A 26,859-nucleotide genomic window follows, 5' to 3' on the forward strand; every position below is an offset into this window, starting at 1 on the left:
ACTTAAGTTTCCCTTTACAAAGAACACCCAATCACATGCAAGGAAAATAAAAAAAAAAAAACGGTATTTTTGCTTGCACGTGATTGTATAATGGTTGTATCATTTATGAAGCTCTAGCGCTGTGGTCTCCAAACTGTGGCACCGGGGGCCGGATGTGGCCCTTTGCTTGCCTTTATCAGGCCCCTGGGACACTATTCTTCCCACTGATACAAGGCACTATCCCTAAAGCTGGGATGCCCTTAAATTCCATGTGCGTGTAAAGGCAGACGTCCCAATACTTTCGACAATCTAGTGTATTTTCTAAAATGGGAAGACAGGGAAAAAAAACGAGCGGGGGTCTCATTTGGTAAACCAAATGTTTGTTTTTATCTTAGGCTCGATTCACATCTATGCATGTTGCTTTTGAGCGTTTCTGCAGTGCTTGTCATGTTTTTGGACACGCGTTTTTATCACGATTTGCGCTTATTTTTTTACACTCTATATAGCTGGTTGCTAAGGAGGGGGCTGGGAAGCCGGCTGCCACGTCCTTAACAACCGATGAGTCATCAGTTGTCAGCTAAATGTAAAAGAAATGTAGAAAAAAAACAGTGTGGGGTGTCCCCCATCCCCCCCCCCCCCCCCCCCAGGTCCACACCAGGCCCTTGGGTCTAGTATGGGTTCGGAGGGGACTCCACACCAAAAATAAAATAAAAAATCCATACCGGACCCTTATCCGAGCATGCAGCCCAGCCTGCATTTCCTCAACATGAGAGGATGGGTGCCCCAAAGCACTCATCCCCCCATGTTGAGGGCATGCGGCCTGGTATGGTTCAGGAGGGGGGCGGGCGCTCGCTCGTCCCCTCCCTTTCCTGACCTGCTGGGATGCATGCTCGGATAAGGGTCTGGTATGGATTTTGGGGGGACCCCACGCCATATTCTTTTTAATTTTGGTGTGGGGGGGGGGTCCCCTCCGAATCCATACTAGACCCAAGGGCCTGGTATGGACCTGGGGGGGACGGGGACCCCCACGCTGTTTCTTTTCTCAAATTTTTTTTTATTCATTCAGCAGGAAGCCCGCTGACAACTGAAGACTCATCAGTTGTTAAGGACGCGACGGCTGGCTTCCCGGCCCCCTCCTTAGCAAAAAATGCATTTGTGTGGATAGAGCCTTAGACACGCTACACCAATGCCATACACAGAAAAAAGCAGTTGGTTGAGCCACGGTACTGCCCCCAACCACCCACCTGAACACAGAAATGTCTAGTATGGGTTCGGAGGGGACCCCCCACACCAAAACAATAAATCCATACCGGACCCTTATCCGAGCATGCAGCCCAGCCCGCATTTCCTCAACATGAGGGGATGGGTGCCCCAAAGCACTCATCCCCCCATGTTGAGGGCATGCGGCCTGGCATGGTTCAGGAGGGGGGGGGCGCTCGCTCGTCCCCTCCCTTTCCTGACCTGCCGGGATGCATGCTCAGATAAGGGTCTGGTATGGATTTTGGGGGGACCCCCACTCTGTTTTTTTTCTCAATTTTTTTTTCTTCATTTAGCAGGAAGCCCGCTGACAACTGAAGACTCATCAGTTGTTAAGGACGCGGCGGCTGGCTTCCCGGCCCCCTCCTTAGCAAAAAATGCATTTGTGTGGATAGAGCCTTAGACACGCTACACAAATGCCATACACAGAAAAAAGCAGTCGGTTGAGCCACGGTACTGCCCCCGCCCCCCAACCACCCACCTGAACACAGAAATGCCACAGCCTTGATGCTTTGCTTTGTAGCTGCAACAAAAATGGCAATACTGCTACAAATGTGATCCATTTAGGTTCATGGGATCGCACCGCTGCAAGAAGCTCCGGAGCTGTCAGCGGGATGCTATCTGTTGAGCTGCTCTCAGAATAGGGGTTCGGGCTTTGCTGACACCATTTAACCTCCTGAGACCCGCGCTATAGTCGAATGACGGCTACAGGGCGGATCTCAAAATCCAACTAGACGTCAATAGACGTCCGCCCCTTTGGGCGTTCCCCGCGCACGCTCCAGAGCGCGCAGCGGGGAAACTCTGTGTTGGCCATGTCCCTTGGACACAGCCAATTACAGATCGCCGCGAACGGCCGATCAGAGTGGCCGTTTGCGATGCGATCTGTGCGGCCAATGAGAGATGATCTCATATGTAAACATATGAGATCATCTCTCATTGCCGTTTTACACAGAGACAGCGTCCTGTCTCTGGAGAGGAGACCGATCTGTGTCCCTTGTACATAGGGACACAGATCGGTCACCCCCCCCCCAGTCACCCCCCTCCACCTACAGTTAGAACACTATATAGGGAACATATTTAACCCCTTCCTCACCCACTAGTGTTAACCCCTTCAATGCCAGTCACATTTATACAGTAATTAGTGCATATTTATAGCACTGATCGCAGTATAAATGTGAATGGCGCCAAAAATGTGTCAAAAGTGTCCGATGTGTCCGCCATAACGTCGCAGTCCCAATAAAAATCGCAGATCGCCGCCATTTCTAGTAAAAAAAAAAAACAATAAAAAATAATAATTATGTCCCCTATTATGTAGGCGCTATAACTTTTGCGCTTATAGCGATTTTTTTTTTTTTTACCAAAAATATGTAGAAGAATACGTATCGGCCTAAACTGAGAAAAAAAAATGTGTTTTTTTTTTTTAAATTGGCATATTTATTATAGCAACAAGTACAAAACATTGTATTTTTTTCAAAATTGTCGCTCTTTTTTGTTTATAGCGCAAAAAATAAAAACCGCACAGGCGATCAAATGCCACCAAAAGAAAGCTCTATTTGTGGGGAAAAAAGGACGTCAATTTTGTTTGGGAGCCACGTCGCACGACCGCGCAATTGTCAGTTAAAGCGACGCAGTGCCGGAAGCTGAAATTTCACCTGGGCAGGAGGGGGGTTTATGTGCCCAGTAAGCAAGTGGTTAAATTCCTCAGCGAAATGCTGAGCATGTCTATTGGCTCACCTTCAGTTTCTCGGGGTCCATCTCTTTGGACATTTCTTCTTTCCTCATTTCTGCAATCGTTCGGGGTCCCTTCCTATCCTTGTGAGTATTAAATCCCTGGCTGGAGAGCAGGTCTTCAAAATTATCCGCTGGCGGCTTTTGTTTGGGGTCTGCAAACGTAAAAAAAAAAATTCATACTAAATGGTCAAAAAAAAAGTATTCATTGTAATAGATCACATTTGTATTTATCTTATCTTTTTAATTATAAAAAAAATAAAAATAAAGTGATGTACCAGCTAAAATCTAACTCCAGACAAATATCTTTTTAGTTTTGGATATAGTGGGAACAATTCAAAAAAATTGATCTCCAGCCTTCCCTTGACTTTTGCACGTTTGTACAGGCTCCTCTACTGTACTAAAATGGCTTTCCCTGCACACTGTGAGCTTCTCACAATGTGCATTAGAAGCTGCAGCAAGTCAGAGGTTGGAGGACATCCAGCTCTTTTCTCCCAGCATGACTGTCCCTGCCCCTTTCATTCATTGGGAATGAGATGAAGCTTCACTTTGCCAAGAGTACCCAATCACGTGCAAAAAAAAACACAGCATTTATGCTTGCACATGATTGGATGATGGAAGTCAGCAGGGCTCAGCATCACACGTGGGTTTTACCTAGGGCGGTCCGCATGCGAATACGGCCTGTCTATGAATGCCCACTCCTCTAGACTGACATCCACCCATCAAGGCATTAAGATATAGAGTTAGGGGTCACAAGAGTCACAAGATTGACCCCGCCCCATGTGCTGGGGGGGGGGGGGGGGTGCCGGTGTGGAGTCCCTGTTACATTCGGTTTTACACCTGGACAGGAGGGTCGGCGGGGGAGGCATAAAAGAAACCAACCCCCTCCATTTTCCTCCTGCAGCCACAAAAAGCCAGCTTCGCCTCTTTTCCCTTCCCCTGGTATGGAGGATGGAGAGTGGGGAAGGGGCCGGTAAATATGTCTTTTACTGGTCCCTTTCCGTTTCGGAATGAACACAGTGAGTGGTTGATACCGATCACTCACTGTGTCCATTTATAAATGAAGCATGGTAAACTGTTTACTATGCTTCAGTTTGTGAAGGGAAGCCACTCGGCACAGAGCACTTCTCATTCATTCACTGTCCAGTGCAGCTGAGGCTGCAGAGAATGGGACTTGGATTTCTCTGTCCTCAGTCCCTTTATCTGTCTCAAAAGTGACACCGTCCACTGCCCTACTGACAGCGTTCACTGCCCTACTGACACCGTCCACTGCCCTACTGACAGCGTTCACTGCCCTACTGACACCGTCCACTGCCCTACTGACACCATCCACTGTCCTACTGACACCGTCCACTGCTCTACTGACAGCGTTCACTGCCCTACTGACACCGTCTACTGACACCGAAATTGAATAAATATAATTTGCTTGATTTTAATTTTAATCTTATAGCTGAGAAAATCTTGTCAGTACCAAAAGTTGCTAATGCAGATACTTTGATAGATGAAAAAACCCTAGCCCATAAACAAATAAATGCTACAATAAAAGGAGGACTTCTTAATGCGCGGTCTGCGGTAAAAAACGCGACAGCCATTTATGACACCTTATTAGAGTATGATTTAGATTACCTGCTAATCACGGAAACCTGGTTCTCTCCTGCTTCCCCGCCCAGACTGGACGAATTGGTCCCGCCTGGGTATAAGCTACTATCTTGTGACCGTAGCTCGGGGAGAGGTGGAGGAACTGCCTGCATATACAAGGCTAAGTTGAAAATTATAAAAACTTGCACGCAGGATTCTTATGCGTCTATGGAGACACTTTTCCTGCAGTGCAACTTGAGCCCTGAAGTAACCATAGGAATGGCAGTGATTTATCATCCTCCTAACGCTAAAGCTAGGTTTGGCGAGGAGATGTGCGAACTCCTAACGACCCAATCCCTGCGATATGCCCAATCTATAGTCTTGGGAGATTTCAATTGCTGGGCTGACGATGTAAATAATTCGGAAGCCCAGCAGTTGATTGCATTTGCAAACTCCATTGGCTACAGCCAAGATGTCATAGGGGCTACTCATAAAGCGGGTCACACCCTGGACTGGCTTTTCCAGTCAGGATGTATAGAGAAAGTATATCCCCCGAAAGAGATTATATGGAGCGATCACAAATTAATATTATTTGATCACAGCCATAAATTTCGCAAAAAGTCACCTCATGTTCCTAATAGAAACAGTATTCCAAAATTTTCGAGAAATCTCACTAAAATATCTGTTAAGGCTTTTAGTAACCACTTCCTGTTGAATATTGATAAGGCATCGTTTGAGTCCACTAAAGTCGCAGCTGAGAAAATTAATTTTTTCAATACGGCTATTACAAAAGCGCTCGACTACTTAGCCCCCCTAAAGAGAAATCATTGCATTAGGCAAGCAAATAATAATCCCCTCTGGTTTACCCAGGTGACCAGAAGTTTAAAATGGAAGTGCAGAGCAGCGGAGAAAGCGTGGAGAAAAAATCCGGCGCCCGCCTCCAAGGAGGTATATACCGCAGCCCTGAGGAACTATAAACTAGGGATACAAACTGCCAAAAAGCAGTTTTTCTCTGAAAAAATTGCTAATGCTAAAAATGCAGCAGCTGAACTCTTTAGAGTTGCGAAAAATCTAGCTAATCCAGCATGTAGACAGCCGGAAGAAGAAGCTTCACCAGAGTTTTGTAATATTTTATCAAATTATTTTAATGAAAAGATAGAAATTATTAGGAACAATATCAAAGTAGTAGATATTGAGGAATATTGTCCCATCTATGAAGGTACAAGATTCTCTAGTTTTGTGGATGTCTCTACTTTAGATATTCTGAATATCCTCAAGTCTCTTAGAGCCTCGTCCTCATCATTTGATCCTTGCATTGCGCAACTAGTGAAGGACGCCGCAGAGACATTGGCCCCCTTTATTGCCGACATTGTAAATACTTCCTTCTCCACTGGAACAGTGCCGGGTATTCTGAAGCGGGCGGTGATTATTCCCCTGCTGAAGAAAGCTAACCTGGCACGCTCCGTGTTGAGCAATAATCGTCCCATTTCAACTCTTCCATTTCTGGCAAAAATCATGGAACGAGCCGCAGTGTGGCAAATTCAGCCCCATCTCGAGTCCAATTCCATTCTCGATGATTTTCAATCTGGATTCCGACCAGGAAGAGGTCCTGAAACCGCCTTGACCAAAGTCCAGGATGATCTACTCTGGGCCCTGGACAGAAATGAGGCTTCGGCCTTGGTATTGCTGTATCTGTCGGCAGCATTCGATACCATCGATCATTCTAGACTGCTTGATCGATTAGGGACTGTGGCAGGCATTGATGGTATAGCATTGGCATGGATGACCTCATTTCTGCTGGACAGGGTTCAGAGAGTAAGGCTGGGACTGCACTGCTCTTCTGATAGTCCCCTGTTCTGTGGAGTCCCTCAAGGGTCGGCGTTATCGCCGCTCCTGTTCAACATCTATCTGAGGCCTCTGCTATATATCATCCGCCGCCACAACCTATCTTTTCATGTCTACGCTGACGACACCCAGTTCTACATTCCTCTGCCCAGGGATGGGGGGGCACAGATAACTCTGGCCACCTGCCTGGAGGAAATTCAAGCCTGGATGGGGGCCAATTATCTTATGCTCAATGGCTCCAAGACTGAGTGCATGGTTTTATGCAATCAGCCATGGTCGGGCGGTTTCCCTACCTGGCCGGACTCGTTTTCATCGGTCCCAGTGCCAGTCACCCAGGTCAGGGATTTGGGAATCATCTTGGACGAGAGATTGACGCTACGACCACAGGTAAACCAGGTGGTGAGTTCTTGTCACTTCCACTTGAAACTCCTGAGGTCGATTTTTCGCTTCATTGAAGAATCGCATAAGATCTCCATGGTCAATGCCATTATTGGAAGTCGATTAGATTATTGTAATGCTTTGTACCTGGGTTTACCTAATAACATCATGCACAAATTACAGCTTATTCAGAATGCCGCTGCGAGGCTACTCACGGGTGTTGGTCGTCGTGACCACATCACGCCATCGCTGAGAGCCCTGCATTGGCTACCCGTGAAGGAACGGGTTCTGTTTAAGACTGGATGCATGGTGCACAGGGCTACCCATGGCAAGGGGCCAGTGTACCTGCAGGAAAAATTCACCAAGTATGTGCCCAACCGTACCTTAAGGTCGGCTAATTTGGAAACTTTGGTGATTCCTAAATTTCGTAAGAAAAAATGCGGAGGGAGGACGAGTGCGGTCCAGGGAGCACAGTTTTGGAACTCCCTGCCTCTAAAATTAAGGCTTGAGAATGATCTTTTTAAGTTCAGGAAGCTTTTAAAAACTGAGCTTTTCAGTCTAGCCTATGGAATTACATAGGTTTTTATAGTTCTTTGATCTGCTACTATTTTAAATTTGATCTGTTCCGCTGCCTGTGTGTGTTTTTTTTGGTTGTTGCTGTATTGTTGTTCTCGGCGCATCGAGGCCTACGGGTAACTGACTGCGTTTTGTACTTTTTTTGTACTTTTAAGAATTTTAATAAATAAATATAAATAAATACCGTCCACTGCCCTACTGACACCGTCTACTGATATGTCCACTGCCCTACTGACACCGTCTACTGACACGTCCACTGCCCTACTGACACCGTCCACTGCCCTACTGACACCGTCTACTGACATGTCCACTGCCCTACTGACACCGTCTACTGACATGTCCACTGCCCTACTGACACCGTCCACTGCCCTACTGACACCGTCTACTGACATGTCCACTGCCCTACTGACACCGTCTACTGACACGTCCACTGCCCTACTGACACCGTCCACTGCCCTACTGACACCGTCTACTGACATGTCCACTGCCCTCTTCTCTACTGACACCAACCTCTGCTCTACTGACACCGCCCTCTGCTCTACTGACACCGTCCTCTTCTCTACTGACACCAACCTCTGTCCTACTGACACCGTCCACTGCCCTACTGACACCGTCCACTGTCCTACTGACACCGTCCACTGCCCTACTGACACCGTCCACTGTCCTACTGACACCGTCCACTGCCCTACTGACACCGTCCACTGTCCTACTGACACCGTCCTCTGCTCTACTAACACCGTCCATTATTAATAGTTTCACAGTGACATTTGTTTTATTAACCTAAGTATATTTTATGGATACAAAAATGCTTTTGATTTATTTAAATAATAAATATTAAAAGCCAGCAGCTACAAATACTGCAGCTGCTGACTTTTAATATATGGACACTTACCTGTCCAGGGCGCCCGCGATGTCGGAAGCCAAGGCCAATCTGTCAGTCTGCTCTCAGCCTTGCGGCTTCACTTCCTGGATCCCTACTGTGCATGCGAGAGTCGCGCTGTGTGGGGGGCGGAATAGGCACCGGACGTGTCTTAGGTCACCGAGGTGATCTATGCCCGGAAGTGGGAGCAAATACCTGTATTACACAGGTATCTGCTCCCTCCTCCCCCCCTGAAAGGTGCCAAATGTGACACCGGAGGAGGGGGGGGGGGGATTCCAAAAAGTGGAAGTTCCATTTTTGGGTGGAACTCCACTTGAAGATTCATAAATCGTGAAAATTACTTTTGAAATTAGTTTGACATGTTGAAGCAAATACGTCTATTTCAATATTTTTCTGATAGGCTGGGAAACTGAAATTCACATTGAACCCTCATTAAATAGACAGCAATATCCATCAATGAACACACACCAGGGGTGGTTGGGTGTTTCCCCTTGTCGTTGTTTGCGCCGCTTGCTGTGGAAAAGCTAATATTGTAATTCGGTCTGTTTTGGGGTGAGGAGTGCGTAGCGTTTTGCTGCGGCTTGGAATGAGCCTGCCAGGCATATCCTGTATTCGGTTGCCAGCCGTGCTGTGGGGACGGCTTCTGTGGAGAACCCACTGGTGGAAATCCACCTCCACATCCTGTTGGCGTTGTGGGTTTACTTGCAAATGCGGAGCCACCTGAAAAGAAGAGGATGGACTAGGCATTACCGTGTTCTGCATTAGGTACAAAGACATTAGCTTAGAACTTCCGCATTTAGGAACACTATTATCATTTAAATGTTACAAAGAATATAACAGAATATGTAAAAAGGAAATCAAGGAGGAAAACATTCAAAAACGAATGAGAGATTGCAAAAGATAGTAGGACAAACCCCCAAAAAGTCTTCAACTACATTAATAGTAAAAAGGTCAAGTCTGAGCATGTAGGCCCCTTACAAAATAATCTAGAGTGGGTGACTGGGGACAAAGAGAAGGCAAATTTATTAAAGGGTTTGTAAAGGAATTTTTTTTTTTTTATCTTAATAGCTTCCTTTACCTTAAAGTGGAGTTCCACCCATTTTTTTATGTTTGTCTGTGCTGCATGCTCTAATCTCATATTGTTCAGAATGGACAATTTTTATTTAATTTGTTGCTTGTAAATACCTTTATTCTGTAGTCCTTCATTACTTCCTCCTCCTTATTAGCCTAGGCTATTTGCAAGGGTTTCTGGGATAGGCATCATGTTTCCCAGTAGTCCTTGCAAACCTGACTGAAACCTATTACATTGCTTGTGCACTGAGCATGTGCAAGATATGCAAAGCTGAAATCCAGGAAGTCATACAGTCTGGCTTCATGATGCCCACACTTAAAATGGCCACGGTCTATTTCTAGATTATAAACTATTTAAATGCTGTAACAACCTAACAAAACGGACCTTAGTTTACAGACTAACTTTACTAGAATACATTAAGCTTGTGTATTATAGGGGTATTTATATTTAAAAAGTGAAATTGTGGGTGGAACTCCCCTTTAATGTAGTGCTGTTTTCATGTCCTCATTGTTCGTTTTTGCTCTCAAGTTGCTGTAATTCTTCTCTGATCTCCACACTTCCTGGTTGTCTGTTTCCTGATAACCACAGTGCTGGGAGCTTTCTCTCTGTGGTCACTAATCAAGGAGGTGTGATTACTGTGTGTCTAAAACCCCACAGCACCAATCAGTTTCGTTTTCCAAACCATCACTGCCCTGTATTGGCTCTGTGGCTCTGTACATCACAGAAGCAGGAAACAACATGCAAAAACGAAACTAGAAACTGCAGGTACATTATATGATTGATTTTTATCTATTTTTAATCATTTTTAAAAGGAATCAGTTAACTATTATGGTCCAGATTCACAAAAAAAATACGGCGGCGTATCACCAGATACGCCATCGTATCTCTGAGTCTGGGCGGTCGTATCTATGCGCCTGATTCTAATGCCCCGTACACACCATCACTTTATGTGATGAAAAATTTAATTGACCGTGTGTGGGGGAAAACGTCGTTTTATGTCTTCTAAAAAACGACCAAAAAAAATTGAAGCATGCTTCAATTTTATGTGTCGTTTTTCAAAACGTCAACTTTTACTTCAGAAATTGACCGTGTGTAGCAAAAACGTCGTTTAAAACGACGTTTTTTCATCCGCGCATGCCCAGAAGCTACTTATGAAGCGAGCTTCAATGGAAAAAAGTGGTGGAACGTAACCTCGCTTTGCTAGAACATTGTGAGAAAAACGATGGTGTGTAGGCAACTTCGTCTTTGAAAATTGAAGTTTCAAAAACGTCATTTTTTACTTCACAGAAAATGTCGTTATTTTTCATCACATAAAGTGATGGTGTGTACGGGGCATTAGAATCAGTTACGTATTGATTTCTATTAGATCCGACCGGCGTAAGTCTCTTACGCCGTCGGATCTTAACTGCATATTTACGCTGGCCGCTAGGGGCGTGTACACTGATTTACGCCTAGAAATATGTAAATCAGCTAGATACACGAATTCACGAATGTACGCCCGGCCAACGCAGTACAGATACGCCGTTTACGTTAGGCTTTTCCCGGCGTAAAGTTACCCCTGCTATATGAGGCGTACATGCGGCGTACCAATGTTAAAGCGGATGTGCCACGGGAAAATAATATTAAAAGCCAGCAGCTGCTGACTTTTAATATTAGGACACTTACCTGTCCTGGAGTCCAGCGCCGATCGCAGCAGAGCACGAGCGATCGCTCGTCTCTCTGCTGCTCCCCCCGCCATCCACGCTGAGGGAACCAGGAAGTGAAGCGCTGCGGCTTCACTGCCCGGTTCCCTACGGCGCATGCGCGAGTCGCGCCGCGCCCGCCGATTGGCTCCCGCTGTGTGCTGGGAGCCGAGTGTTCCCAGCACACAACGGGGGGGCGACGGGAAGTGACGGAATGCCCGTCTTTTGCCCGGGCCAGAAGTGGGTGCAAATACCTGTCTTTAGACAGGTATCTGCACCCCCCTCCCCCCTGAAAGGTGTCAAATGTGACACCGGAGGGGGAGGGAGAACCGCTTTAGGGTGGAGAACCGCTTTAAGTATGGCCGTCGTTTCCCGCGTCAAATTTTGAAAATGTTACGTTGTTTGCGTAAGTTGTCCGTGAATGGGGCTGGACGTCATTTACGCTCACGTCGAAACCAATACGTCCTTGCGGCGTACTTTGGAGCAATGCACACTGGGATATGTACACGGACGGCGCATGCGCCGTTCGTGAAAAACGTCAATCACGTCGGGTCACAAGTTATTTACATAAAACACGCCCCCCTGTTCCACATTCGAATTAGGCGGGCTTACGCCGGCCTATTTACGCTACGCCGCCGCAACTTACGGAGCAAGTGCTTTGAGAGTACAGCACTTGCCCGTCTAAGTTGCGGAGGCGTAACGTAAATAGGATACGCTACGCCGGAACAAAGATACGCCGATCTGCGAGAATCTGGCCCTATGTCTCTATACCCTGTAAACAGTCATTTCAGCAAAATAATTGTTTTCCTTTACAACTCCTTTAAATACTTTCTTCAGCTCTGTGTATACAAAGGAGCATGGGGGAGCTCATGTCCATAATGGGGGTGGGAGTGACACAGCCCCAAATGATCCCCAATGGCCCAAAATGTATATGGTCCAGAAATATTTAGACAGAATAAAGGTGGATAAAGCACTTGGACCAGGTGGCATCCACTCACGGATCCTAAAAGAATTGAGCTCTGTCATTTCAAAGCCAGTGTATCTAATTTTAAGGGACTCATTAACTAGATGCCGACCAGCCGCCGCAGTTCTACGACGGCAGGTCGGCTCTCCTGCGCGAGAGCCCGTACTATAACGTCGGCCACTAGGGGCGCGTGTAAACACACAGCTCCCGGTCCTGTCAGGGGAGAAATGCCTAAAAGTCTGTTCAGACAATGTATGAACAGCGATCAGTCATTTCCCCTAGTGAGGCCACCCCCTCTACAGTTAGAACACACCCAGGGAACATACTTAACCCAGGGAACATACTTCCCCTAGTGAGGCCACCCCCTCTACAGTTAGAACACACCCAGGGAACATACTTCCCCTAGTGAGGCCACCCCCCCTACAGTTAGAACACACCCAGGGAACATACTTAACCCAGGGAACATACTTCCCCTAGTGAGGCCACCCCCTCTACAGTTAGAACACACCCAGGGAACATACTTAACCCCTTCCCCGCCCCCTAGTGTTAACCCCTTCACTGCCAGTGGCATTTTTATAGTAATCAATGCATTTTTATAGCACTGATCGCTATAAAAATGCCAATGGTCCCAAAAATGTGCCAAAAGTGTCCGAAGTGTCCGCCATAATGTCGCAGTACCGAAAAAAAAAACGCTGATCGCCGCGATTACTAGTAAAAAAAAAATATATTAATAAAAATGCCATAAAACTATCCCCTATTTTGTAAACGCTATAACTTTTGCGCAAACCAATCAATAAACGTTTATTACGATTTTTTTTACAAAAAATATGTAGAAGAATACGTATCGGCCTAAACTGAGGGGGAAAAAATGTTTTTTTATATATTTTTGGGGGATATTTATTATGGCAAAAAGTAAAAAATGTTCACCTTTTTCAAAATTGTCGCTCTATTTTTGTTTGTAGCGCAAAAACTAAAAACCGCAGAGGTGATCAAATACCACCAAAAGAAAGCTCTATTTGTGGGGAAAAAAAGGACGCCAATTTTGTTTGGGAGCCACGTCGCACGACCGCGCAATTGTCAGTTAAAGCGACGCAGCGCCGAATCGCAAAAAGTGCTCTGGTCTTTGACCAGCGATATGGTCCGGGGCTGAAGTGGTTAATGACTGGAATGGTACCATTGGATTGGCACAGGGCCAATGTGGTGCCTATATTTAATAAGAGATAAAAGTCTTTACCAAGTAACTATAGACCTGTTAGTTTAACTTCTATAGTTGTACCCAAATAAAATTCCTTTTTTTTTAAATGTCCTTTTTTTCCCACAAATAGAGTTTTCTTTTGTTGGTATTTGATCACCTCTGACACCTTTGACATTTTTTTGGGGAACCAGTGAAGCTAATACAGTGATCAGTGCTAAAAATATGCTACTGTCATTGTACTGACACTGGCTGGGAAGGGGTTACCAGCAGGGGCGTTCAAAGGGTTGCCTAGCCAGTGTGGGAGGTGCTTTAAAATAGGAAAGACATAGATCCTAGTCCCTGCTTTGCAGGAACACAGGGCCAGATTCAGGTACATATGCGGCGGCGTAACGTATCGCATTTACGTTACACCGCCGCAAGTTTTACGGGCAAGTGCCTGATTCACAAAGCACTTGCCTGTAAAGTTGCGGCGGCGTAGCGTAAATCCCTCCGGCGTGAGCCCGCCTTATTCAAATGATCCGGGTAGGGGGCGTGGATCATTTAAATTAGGCACGTTCCCGCGCCGAACGTACTGCGCATGCTCCGTTTTGAAATTTCCCGCCGTGCTTTGCGCGAAATGACGTCGCACCGGCGTAATTTTTTGAACGTAGACGTGAGTTACGTTCTTTCCTATTCACGGACGACTTACGCTAAAAAATTAAAATTTGGCGCGGGAACGACGGCCATACTTTAACATGGCACGTCTACCTATACGCCACATAATAGCAGCTTTAACTATACGCCGGGAAAAGCCTACTAGCGACGACGTAAGAGAATGCGCGTACCTTTGTGGATCGCCGGAAAAAGCTAATTAGCATACCCGACACGGAAAAAGAAGCAAACTCCACCCAGCGGGCGCCGAAGTATTGCACCTACGATCCGAAGGCGTAAGCCGTCGTATCTTGGTTTGAGGATTCAAACTAAAGATACGACGCGGGTAATTTGAGATACGCCGGCGTACTTCTTCTGTGAATCTGGCCCACAGGATCCATGCCTTTCCTTACTGACAGAACGGCAATCGGCCTTGTTTACATAGACAGACCTCCGTTCTGCCTCTGTAACGACTGATAGTTCATATTAGAAAAAAACATTTTACCTGGAAGATTTGCTCCTAGGTTTCCAAGGTCGGCAAATGGATCAAGGCTCTGTGGCTTGGCTTGGTGCAATGGTGTGCCATGGGGGGAGCCTGTAGGAGTTGTGGCACCTGATCTGCTTCCAACGCCTAAACCACCTGCGTAAAGTTAAAGAATTGGACTGATTAGAACATTGTAAATCTTTATCATTGCAGTATCAAAGAGAGTGGCTAAGTCATTTACAGTATGTTACCTGGGGTATGGTGTTACCTGGTGAAGAGACAATGCAGGACTGGCTACTTCTGGACCAGAGGGCAGTCTGAGTGCATTGACGTTTACAGTCATGCCGCGTACACACGACCGTTTTTCATGACGAGAAAAATGCAATTTTTTAAATTGTTCATTAACCTCCCTGGCGGTATGATTCTGTCTGGAATTACGTACCAATAGCGGTACAATTATTTTGCAAGGAAATTTGGCGTTTTATACTGTAGGCCTGTAATTTTTAGAAATAACTCACTTAAATCTGACCAAACAAGCTTCTAATAGGCATCTCGGGTATGATTTTTTTTTTAAAACAAAATTATAAATTATAATATAATAAATAATTATAAATAATTATAACAAATAATAATATAATTATAATAAAAATTATTTAATAATGTTATCAAATCAAAATCACTGAATTTTGCTCAGTTGCAGAATTGTCGCTGTCATTATTATTTTTTTTTTATGACGAATTTCCCCACAAATCGCTGGATCCAGGGACAATGTAAGTAACTTGCCTGTGGATCCAGCGAAAGGTAAGCCGCGCCGCTGCACACTCTGCACGTCCAGCCCGAGCGTGACTCGGGGTTACCGATCCTAGCATAAAAAATCAACCCCGAGTCACGCTCGGGTTTACCGCCAAGGGGGTTAAAAACGGACGTGTGTGGGCTCCAGAGCATTTTTCTCGATGTGAAAAATGGCAATTAAAAATTTAGAACCTGCTCTATTTTTTCTCGTCGTTTTCCACGTCGTGAAAAACGGTCGTGTGTAGGCTTTAATGATGGGAAAAAAACGTGCATGCTCAGAAGCAAGTTATGAGACGGGAGCGCTCGTTCTGGTAAACCTAGCGTTCGTAATGGAGATAGCACATTCGTCACGCTGTAACAGGCAGAAAAGCATGAAGACTGAAACGCGCGAATCGCCTCTCGCCAAACTTCTACTAACACGAAATAAGCAAAAGCAGCCCAAAGGGTGGCGCCACCCGAATGGCACTTCCCCCTTTATAGTGCCAGTGTACGTGTTGTACGTATATTTTCCTTTAGTAAATGAACTCTAATGAGTTAAAGTGGTTGTAAAGCTTTGTTTTGTCATACTTCCCTCCACTGTGCAGCTCGTTTTGCACAGAGTGGCCCCGAACCTCCTCTTCTGGGGTCCCTCGGTGGCTCTCGCGGCTCCTCCCCACATCATATAACCCCCTTGGAAAAGCGCTCTACCTTGCGGGCGTGCTCTCGAGTCATTCATTTGGCGCCCATAGCCGCTGAATGTATGACTCAGCCTGTGTCATTGGATTTGATTGACAGCAGCGGGAGCCAATGGCTGCGCTGCTATCAATCTATCCAATCAAGAGCCGAGAACCCCCGGACAGAGGAAGAGCGCGTCTCTGCCGGCTGAAGTTCCAGGGCTCAGGTAAGTAAAACGGGGGGCTAGGGGGCATGGGTGTCCGCTGAAATTTTTTCAGGGAGGGGCGATTCGGCAGCAGCGATACATAGTCGCATTTAACCCTTTCTTCAAACGCTAGCGGGGGTTAAAAGCGCCCCGCTAGCGACCGATTAGCGCAGCTAAAACGATGGTAAACTGATGCTTTTTAGCGCCGCTTTACCGATTAATACGGCCAGTTGGCAGTGTGAAATAGCTCTTGAGATAATTAAGCTTTACTCCATGCCCATATAAATATAGCCTAGAGAATGTACAGACCCCCCTTCAGCACAGATGGACCCCCTTCAGCACAGACCCCCCATTCTGCACAAACCCCTCCATTCAGCACAGATGGATCCCCCTTCAGCACAGACCCCCCATTCCGCACAGACCCCTCTTCAGCACAGGTGGACCCCCCTTCAGCACAGACCCCTTCATTCAGCACAGATGGACCCCCTTCAGCACAGACCCCCCATTCTGCACAAACCCCTCCATTCAGCACAGACCCCTCTTCAGCACAGATGGACCCCCTTCAGCACAGATGGACCCCCCCTTCAGTACAGACACCTCCTTCAGCACAGATGGACCCCCATTCAGCACAAACCCCCCCCTTAAGCACAGACGGACCCCCTCCCCCATCCCATTCAGTACCTCAGATCAGCAATCAACGCTGCACAGGCACAGCAGGTTCCCTCCCCCTGTGTACACATAAACACTGGCGGGGAGGTGGCTTCACTCTGCTCGCTGTGCCTGTGTGGCATCCAGCCCGGGACAGCTCAGATAGCCCGCGGCCGCAAAACTCTTCAACACCTTCTCGATTTTCCAAGGGGGGTCAATTGCCCCCCCTTTCCTTATGGAGCGGACGCCCATGCTAGGGGGCTGCCTGAAGTTTTTTCACCTTGATGCATTAAAGCGGGGGTTCCGCGGTACATAGTTTTTTTTTTTTTTTTAAAGACCATTCAATAGGGTTCCATATAATAATTTAGTACTCACTCGTCCGGCGATGGAAATCATCCACCGTCCGTTTTCGTATAAAAGAAAAACTTATATTGAGGGACACATTGATTTAAGATACCACGGTCACTGCACCAGATACGCGCTTTTTTTAGCACCTGCCTCCTGGGCCGGGCCTTTTGGCTAGGACCGGAGGAATTTTTTATTCCTGGCCGGAGGGCCTGGTCATTGTTTCACCACAATGGCCACTTCTTTCACTCTCCTCTCCACTATCCCTTCCCCCACTTTATTTTATTTAAGCCTGTGTTTGTCACTTTTTTGTCTTTTTTTGTTGTGCACGTTTTGTGACACTGTGTGATTAGTAGGGTGCCGGTCCTCGGGCCAGCCCTGAACGTCTTGGGAGTGGGTGGACATGGCCTTCTGGCTTAGTTCGCCTGCTCTCATGGGGTCTCCCTTCGGGGGAGCCCCACCTAGTACTGGGAGGGTTCTGTTTCGGCAGTCCCTCCGAGGAAGTTGGGTCCGTGTCGGCTTCGGTTGCTCGGAACACAGTACCTCAGTCCCCGTCTGGAGCCTAACACCCCGGGGGATCAGGGTTTGGGTCCCTCTTCACAGGAGGACCACTTGACGTTGCACCCGTCTGCACGTTTTTGTGAACACTCTTTATGTGTGTGCACATTTTTTCTGCACCGGGTGGAGTTTTTGGGTGTGTTCACACGCCATAGGCTTTTCAAAAAATAAAAATAAAAGTGGCTGGTTGAAAAATAAAAACCAAAGAAAAAAAAATGCAGAGTTTTGAGTTTTACCTTGAGAAGGAGCGCTCCAGTCCCACGCTGAAGACACATCGGGTTGGATAGACACAGAAGGAGGAGCTGAAAAAATATATACAATATGCATCATTTCTGCTTTATTTATTGCAATTTACAGTATTTGTTCCTGGTGCAACTTTATTTACACCAAGCAGTCTTTTTATGTAAAAAAAGTAATGTGCTGCCACAAATAATCCTCATAATGGGTCTAATTTCCTTCTAGCGGTCATAAAGCAGTATTTTCCTGAAATACAGCAATCAGCAAAATATTGCATTATGGCCACTGGATTTGGACAAGAAAGAAGAAGAAACACATTAGGCACATTACCACTTAAGACCCGGACCAAAATGCAGGTATAGGACCCGGACAGTTTTTGCGATTCGGCACTGCGTCGCTTTAACTGACAATTGCGCGGTCGTGCGACATGGCTCCCAAACAAAATTAGAGCCTTTTTTTCCCACACATAGAGCTTTCTTTTGGTGGTATTTGATCACCTCTGCGGTTTTTATTTTTTGCGCTATAAACAAAAATAGAGCGACAATTTTGAAAAAAATTCAATATTTTTTCCTTTTTGCTATAATAAATATCCTCCAAAAACATATAAAAAAAAAAATTTTTTCCTCAGTTTAGGCCTATACGTATTCTTCTACATATTTTTGGTAAAAAAAATCGCAATAACCGTTTATCGATTATAGTGTTTACAAAATAGGGGATAGTTTTATTGCATTTTTATAAAAAATTATTTTTTTACAACTAATGGTGGTGATTAGCGTTTTTTTCGTGACTGCAACATTATGGCGGACACATCGGATTATTTTGACACATTTTTGGGACCATTGTCATTTTCACAGCAAACAATGCTATAAAAATGCATTGTTTATTGTGAAAATGACAATTGCAGTTTGGGAGTTAACCACTAGGGGGTGCTGAAGGGGTTAAGTGTGACCTCATATGTGTTTCTAACTGTACTGGGGCGGAGCTGGACGTGTGACATCATTTAACGTGTTTCCCTATATCAGGGAACACACGATCAATGACAGCGCCACAGTGAAGAACGGGGAAGCTGTGTTTACACTCACCTCTCCCCGTTCTTCAGCTCCTGTGACCGATCGCGGGACTCCAGCGGTGATCGGGTCCACGGGTCCCGCGGTCACGGAGCTTCGGACCGGGTCGCTGGCGAGCCACGGCTGCGCGTTCCCGCGACCCACGGCTGGGCACTTAGGCTCCATTCACACCTAGGCGTTTTTACGCCTGTAGCGCGACGCGCACAAACGCCAGAGGGACGAAAAGTAATGAAAGGCAATGGGGATGGTTCACATCTGAACGCCTAAACGCCTGTAGCCTGTAGCCTGAAGCTCAAAAAAGTTCCGGACCCTTTTTTGTCGCTCCTAGCGCGCTATATGCGCGTATTTGAGCGTTTTTTTTTACATTGAAGTCAATGTAAAACGCCTGATACGCGCGTATTGCGCGTAAACACGCGCTTGTACAAGCGTTTTGACGCCTGTGTTGCTGAAATCCCAGGAAGAGGAATAAAAAATTCCTAGGAGAGCAACAAGTGATGTCAGGGATGATCATTTTTCTTATTGGCTAATATGGAAAAAGACAAAGTACAAAAACGTCGAACGCCACTGTGCGAAAACGCGCGCATACGCGCATATACGCGCGACAAAAACGTCGGTAAAAATCGCCTGTAAAAACGCCTGTACGCCCTACGCCTAGGTGTGAATGGAGCCTTAAAGAGGACGTACAGGTACGTGCTTGTGCCCAGCCGTGCCATTCTGCCGACGTATATGTGCAGGAGGTGGTTAAAGGGGTTGTAAAGGAAAATTCTTTTTTTCATAATAAGCAAAATAATAAAAAAATAAAAGACTACTAAAAGTAACAAAAATATATAAATTCTAAAAAATAATAAAAAATAAGACTACTAAAAATAACAAAAATATATAAATTCTAAAAAATAATAAAAAAAATAAAAAAACTACTAAAAATAACAAAAATATATCAATTCTAAAAAATAATAAAAAAATAAAAGATGACTAACACAAAACTACTGATGTCCAAGCCTCATCAGTGCCACCTATCAGTGCCCATCAGTGCTGCATATTAGTGCCACTGTCACACTGATAGAAATAGTGCTGCCGACTCGCTTAGAATAATAAAAAAAATGGTCCTCCTCCGACGCTGGCTCCCGCCGTAGTGTCAGCTCAAGTGTCTGCCAGTTCTTATATAGCCACGACCCATGACATCACAAGGGGCAGGGTCTCAGAGTGACATCACCGGATGGCCACGCCACAGGGGTGTGTACGCTGATTTACGCCTAGAATGCGTAAATCAGCGAGATACGCCTATTTACGAACGTACGCTTGCCCGTCGCAGTAAAGATACGCCGTTTAAGTAAGACGTTTTCAGGCATAAAGATATCCCGCCAAAAAGATGGCGCAGCCAATGTTAAGTATGGACGTCGGTCCCGCGTCAAATTTTTTACGTCGTTTGCGTAAGTCGTCCGTGAATGGGGCTGGGCGTAATTTACGTTCACGTCGAAACCAATGAGTCTTTGCGGCATAATTTGGAGCATGCGCACTGGGATACGTCCACGGACGGCGCATGCGCCGTTCGTTAAAAACTTAATTTACGTGGGGGTCATGCTTTATTTACATAAAACACGCCCACCTCTTCACAATTTGAATTAGGCGCGCTTACGCCGGCACATTTACGCTACGCCGCCGTAACTTAGGACGCAAGTGCTTTGTGAATACAACACTTGCCTCTCTAACTTACGGCGGCGTAGCGTATATGAGATACGCTACGCCTGCCTAACGTTAGGCAGGTCTACTTGAATCTGGCTAAGTCTCTCTAGCAATACACAGCAAACTGAGCATGTGCAGAGTTCCCCCAAGGCTCTGTTCTATCAGCAGATGGATTGGGGACAGTGGAAGAAGGGGAGGGTCAGAGAAGACAGGATCAATCTGCCTTTTTACACAATGCAGAGGATTAACCCCTTAGGTTCCACAGTAACAAGCATGCTTTACTGCATATACAGACTGATTTTACTGTTGTGGGTTTAGTAACAAGTTAACAGTTAGGTATAAGCCCTGTGTGCTATGTGTGCCCACCCCCATTCCTTTACATTCCATTGCTGAGCAGGTCTGGACTAGGGAAGTAAAGTGCAGATACCGGAGTATAATGAAGCTGGGGGCAGAATAGACACTACAGGTTCTCTTAGGCAGTCAGAGCTGATTAGTCACCTTGTCTATAGTTAGTGATTTCCACAACTTCCTGTTTTAACTGCTTGCCGCCCGCCGCATGTACATGTACGTCCACAGAATGGCACGTACAGGCAGATGGGCGTAAAGGTACGTCCCTGCCTTTCCGCGGGTCGGGGGTCCGATCGGGACCCCCCGCGCTACATGCGGCAGGCGGATACCCGCGGGGAGCGATCCGGGACGACGGCGCGGCTATTCGTTTATAGCCGCTCCGTCGCGATCGCTCCCCGGAGCTGAAAAACGGGGAGAGCCGTATGTAAACACGGCTTCCCCGTTCTTCACTGTGGCGGCTGCATCGATCGAGTGATCCCTTTTATAGGGAGACTCGATCGATGACGTCAGTCCTACAGCCACACCCCCCTACAGTTGTAAACACACACTAGGTGAACCCTAACTCCTACAGCGCCCCCTGTGGTTAACTCCCAAACTGCAACTGTCATTTTCACAATAAACAATGCAATTTAAATGCATTTTTTGCTGTGAAAATGACAATGGTCCCAAAAATGTGTCAAAATTGTCCGAAGTGTCCGCCATAATGTCGCAGTCACGGAAAAAATCGCTGATCGCCGCCATTAGTAGTAAAAAAAATTTTTTTTATAAAAATGCAATAAAACTATCCCCTATTTTGTAAACGCTATACATTTTGCGCAAACCAATCGATAAACGCTTATTGCGATTTTTTTTACCAAAAATAGGTAGAAGAATACGTATCGGCCTAAACTGAGGGAAAAAAATGTATATATGTTTTTGGGGATATTTATTATAGCAAAAAGTAAAAAATATTGCATTTTTTTCAAAATTGTCGCTCTATTTTTGTTTATAGCGCAAAAAATAAAAACCGCAGAGGTGATCAAATACCACCAAAAGAAAGCTCTATTTGTGAGGAAAAAAAGGACGCCAATTTTGTTTGGGAACCACTTCGCACGACCGCGCAATTGTCTGTTAAAGCGACGCAGTGCCGAATCGCAAAACCTGGCCTGGGCATTTAGCAACAAAATGGTCCGGGGCTTAAGTGGTTAAAGCAATATCCCAGTTTCCATTCGTTTAGAAATCCCTCTATAAATACATCACGACATAGGTCACAACGGGTTTACCCATGTTGAATGGATCCACTTGGAGTGTCGGGCTGGGGGAGGGGCTTCTCGCGGTTTGCAGAAAGGGGTCTCCTGCCGTGGCATTTGAAGCACTGAGGAAGGTGCCAAGTAGGTCCTTAGCTGGCTGCTTCGGACTCGATCCAAACGGATCGAACGTGGACGCTGTGGAGGATACAGAAAGTTATCGTGAGCAATGCTGCAAGGCGATGACATCACTAGTCATGTGACAGGAGAAGGGTGCGCAAAGGGAACGCATCTCTGTGATAAGTGTGGGGCCAGGGGGCGGAGGATCAGTACACACCACAAAGTCAGAGATACAGTGAGTAACACTACCTATGATTAGAGTTGCCAGTAAAAGTCCCCACTACAGCAGATGACCTTCATCAAGAGCACCTAAGGGCCCCCCCCCCCCCAGCACTGCCACTGATCCCATTCCCCCCCACCAAGGAGTAAGAGAAGGAATAAAAAGAAAATACATGGAAGGGAGAGGAAAAGAGGGGGAGGAACAAAGAAAAAGGGAAAGAATAAGAGAACAAGAAAGACGGCTAGAGAGATGGAGGGGGGGGGGGGGGGGAGCAAGAAATTAGGATAGAGAGAGATAAAAGGGAAAGAAAGGAGAACAAAGAGTGGTTGATCCTAAAATGTACCCTAAGGCTCCATTCACACCTCCGTGACAACGGCGTACGCGGCGTATTTTGCCGCGAGTGTGAAACTTTTTTTTTCTTTTTTCAAATTCTTCCCATTGCTGTCAATGAGAGAACGCCAATGTCGCCTGAAAAAAGGGTCCGGGACTTTTTTTCAGGCGACAGGCGTTCGGCGTCTATGAGATGTGAACCATCTCCATAGACAGCAATGGGAATTCCCCCCTCTAGCGGCACAAGCGTCCGGCGTCGGGCGTTTTGTCGCATAGATGTGAATGGAGCCTAAGGCCCCGTACACACGAGAGGATCCATCCGCTGAAAAATCTCAGCGGATCGGTTTCAGCGGATAGATCCCCTGGTGTGTACGTTCCAGCGGATATTTATCCGCGGATATTTCCGAATTCCAGCAAATAAAAATTTGTAGACATGTCTACAAATCTATCCGCTGGAATCGGAACCAGCGGATCGATCCGGTGGTCTGTACAGACTCACCGGATCGATCCGTCCGAACCCATCCCTCGCATGCGTCGTAATGATTCGACGCATGCGTGGATATCCTTATATGACAGCGTCGCGCACGTCGCCGCGTCATCATCGCGGAGACAGCACGACACGTCACCGCGGTGTGAATTCGGAGCGGATTTCGATCCGATGGTGAGTACAATCCAGCGGATCGAAATCCTCATAGGATTTATCCGCGGAAACGGTCCGGAGGACCGTATCCGCGGATAAATCCTCTCGTGTGTACCCGGCATAAGGGGTTTTAATACCGTACAAGTGGAAGGGACTCGGGGAGCGCTAAATGTCTGTGGGTTAGGAGTGCAAATTACTTGTCTTGCTTTGGCTGCTGACAACCCACGCTACGAAAATGTTATTGTTAGGGGTCCCCACAACTTGGGAAATTTTATCAAGGGGTCACGGCACTAGAAGGTTGAGAATCACTGACCTAGGTAAAAAAAAATTTAATTAAATAATTTACTATAGATACTTTTATTTTTAAGGGCATCTGGAAGAACATAAACCAGTGAATGCTCCTCTTTACCTTCTCCAATCTTCGGTGACTGGGACGGAGAAGAGGACGCCGCAGACCGCCGTGGCGTTGAATGTGCTGAACCGATTCCACCACTTTGGAAAACGGTCTCCGCAGGCGCCTGAGAAGCTCCAAACAGGTCACACAGGAGGTCTGAGTTGGAAGGTGGTGGCACGGGTTGTGACGCAGGAGCAGCAGCCGCCGCCGCCGAACTAGCATCGAGAAACAACAGGTCAACGTCTTCCGGAGGAGCCTGGGGGGCTGTGCTGGGGAGTTCTGTGCTTTTGTGCTTTGGGGTTCCATGATGTTTTTCTCCACTGGTGTTGCTGTGTTGGCTTGAAAGAGATAGGAGTTCGTCGTCTGATGGCTCGCTCTCATCATGTACTAGCACAGCTCGATCTTCTGATACCGGGTGAGAAGTGGACTTGTCTGACTTCTGGTCTGAGGGATCAAAGCAAATATCAATGTAAAATATGTACAATGAAATAAAGCAAACTAGGGTTGTCCTAATACCACTTTTTTAGGACCGAGTACAAGTACTGATACTTATTATCAAGTACTCGCCGATATCGATTACCGATACTTTTTTAAATCTCATGTGTCAGTGGCACATGTGTCAGTATTTCTTTTTTTTTTTACAATTTTTTTTATTTATTTATTCTTTTACAATGCTTTCTTTTTTTTAAGGGGGGAATGGACAGTGTCAGAGTGTTTTTTATTTAATTTTTAAAATCTTACAATTAATTTTTTTATTATTTATTGCAATTCCTTTTTTTTTATTATCAGCCCTGTTGGGGGGCTTTGGTGAGATATCCAAGGTCTTAACAGACCTCTATTTGAGACAGGGAAAGGGACTAGGGACACAGATTCCCCAGTCCCTTTCTCAGCAGCCTCAGCTGCACTGAAAATGAATGGAGAGAAGACTGCGGCTCCTCTCCATTCAAAAACTGAAACATTGTAAACACAGTCTGTACATTCGGAAAAGGTAGGAGCCATATTTACCGGCTCCTACCTCTGCTCTCCATCCTGACAGATCGAGGGGGTGTAGGAGGAGAACCGAGGGGGACACGGCAGCACGGAGGGGGACACGGCAGCACAGAGGGGGACACGGCAGCATGGAGGGAGACACGAAGCAGCATGGAAGAAGACACGGCAGCACAGAGGGAGATGGCAGCATGGAGGGAGACACGGAGGGAGACAGCAGTATGGACACGGAGGGAAACAGCAGTATGGAGGGGGACACGGAGTGAGATGGCAGTATGGAGGGGGACACGGAGGGAGACGGTAGTATGGATGGGGATACGGCGGGAGACGGCAGTATGGAGGGGGACACGGAGGGAGATGGCAACACGGAGGGGGACACGGAGGGAGACGGCAGCACGGAGGGGGACACAGAGGGGGACAACAGCAGAATGGAGGGGGGCTGGAGGAGGATACGAGGAGAGTCAGCAGTGATCTCCCCCACCGCACTGATCACCCTGACTGTCCAGGTATCGGGTGAAGCATCGGAGCATTTGGCCGAGTACAACTACTCAGGCAAATGCTCGGTATCGGTACCGATACTAGTATCGGTATCGGGACAACCCTAAAGCAAACCTGTTGTGTTGCCATTGAGAAAGCACGGGTTTGCTTTAAACAATATATAAGAAAGAGGGAATATGCAAAGATTCATAGTCCTGCGATTGGCTTAGCATGGTGGAAACTAGGGTTGTCCCGATACCACTTTTTTAGGACTGAGTACAAGTACCGATACTTTTTTTTATGTACTCGCCGATACCGAATACCGATACTTTTTTTTAAATGTGTCCCCAAATGCAGCCATGTCCCCCCACATATGCAGCCATGTCCCCCCACAAATGCAGCCATGTCCCCCCCACAAATGCAGCCATGTCCCCCCCACAAATGCAGCCATGTCCCCAAACATATGCAGCCATGTCCCCAAACATATTGCAGCCATGTCCCCCATATAACCAGCCATGTCCCCCCACATGCAGCCATGTCCCCCCATATAACCAGCATTGTCCCCCGTATATCCAGCATTGTTCCCAGTATATCCAGCATTGTCCCCAGTATATCCAGCAATGTCCCCAGTATATCCAGCAATGTCCCCAGTATATCCTCCAGCAATGTCCCCAGTATATCCTCCAGCAATGTCCCCAGTATATCCTCCAGCAATGTCCCCCGTACCTGTTATGATGTTCTCGCGGGCTGCCACGTTAATCACCACGGCGCGGGGAACATTTCAGACAGCTTTCGTTTGAACAGCTGTTTTCCCCGCCGCGCTGTGTATAGAGACACTCCCCCTTGCTCGCGATTGGACAGATCCGTCCAAGGGGGAGTGTCTATGCGCGGCGGGGAAAACAGCTATTCAAACGAAAGCTGTCTGTAATGTTCCACGCGCCGCGGTGATTAACGTGGCAGCGGCGGTGGTGGCGGCGGTGATGGCGGTGGGGGGGAAGTACTCTATTTTAGTATCGCGGTATTAGCGGGAGTACGAGTACTCCCGCTAATACTCGGTATCGGTCCCGATACCGATACTGGTATCGGTATCGGGACAACCCTAGTGGAAACACCAGAGATAAAGCATGGTTTTCTCATTTGTTCCTTGTTCATTCAGGGGCTGCCTCATAGACTTTAGATTAGAATAGAGGGTTACTCAACCAGGGTTCTCGAGGGGTTCCTTACGCAATAAGCAAATTCTACCTCCCAGATAAGTTCCCGCTGACACCATTGATCTTTATAGCTCTCTGTTAGGGGTGTAATTCTCCATAATGAACACAAGTATAAGGAACATTCTTCCCACTGAACATTGGCTCCCGCTCCTGTCAATCAAAAGCTGTCACATGGAAGCGGGTGGCAGAGCCAAGTCCAGTTGTCTGTGTCAATGCACGCAGCAGTGGGACTCGGGAGCGAGCACGCACAGGTGCCCCCATGGAAACTGGATTTCCAAGGTTGGTACCGGCCAAAGAAGAGGGGTCAGGTGCATCGGTGGAGGGGGACCCCAGAAGAAGGGGATCGGGGCTGCTCTGTACAAAAGGATTGCACAGAGCAGGTAAGTATAGGCATGTTAGTTATTTTCATTGAAAAAAACTAAAAAAAACAAACAAGGGTTTAATCCCGCTTTAGGGTTCTTATATTACT

At 46.7% G+C, this 26,859-nt stretch overlaps 1 protein-coding gene across 2 annotated transcripts in view; it reads right to left on the reverse strand.

The window, feature by feature from the left end:
- The window catches only part of DNAJC6 (DnaJ heat shock protein family (Hsp40) member C6), a 137,571-nt gene that overhangs the window by 14,683 nt on the left and 96,029 nt on the right, over positions 1-26,859 (reverse strand). For both annotated transcript variants that reach the window (XM_040360763.1, XM_040360762.1), the window contains exons 12-17: positions 23,731-24,159; positions 22,048-22,209; positions 17,687-17,752; positions 14,270-14,404; positions 8,690-8,941; positions 2,971-3,119 (exon numbers count right to left, since the gene is read on the reverse strand). In XM_040360763.1, the coding sequence (XP_040216697.1) occupies positions 2,971-3,119; positions 8,690-8,941; positions 14,270-14,404; positions 17,687-17,752; positions 22,048-22,209; positions 23,731-24,159 (1,193 nt within the window). The remainder of the gene's footprint in view (positions 1-2,970; positions 3,120-8,689; positions 8,942-14,269; positions 14,405-17,686; positions 17,753-22,047; positions 22,210-23,730; positions 24,160-26,859) is intronic.

The sequence above is a fragment of the Rana temporaria genome, chromosome 7, assembly GCF_905171775.1.
Source record: "Rana temporaria chromosome 7, aRanTem1.1, whole genome shotgun sequence".
NCBI classification, from domain to species: domain Eukaryota; kingdom Metazoa; phylum Chordata; class Amphibia; order Anura; family Ranidae; genus Rana; species Rana temporaria.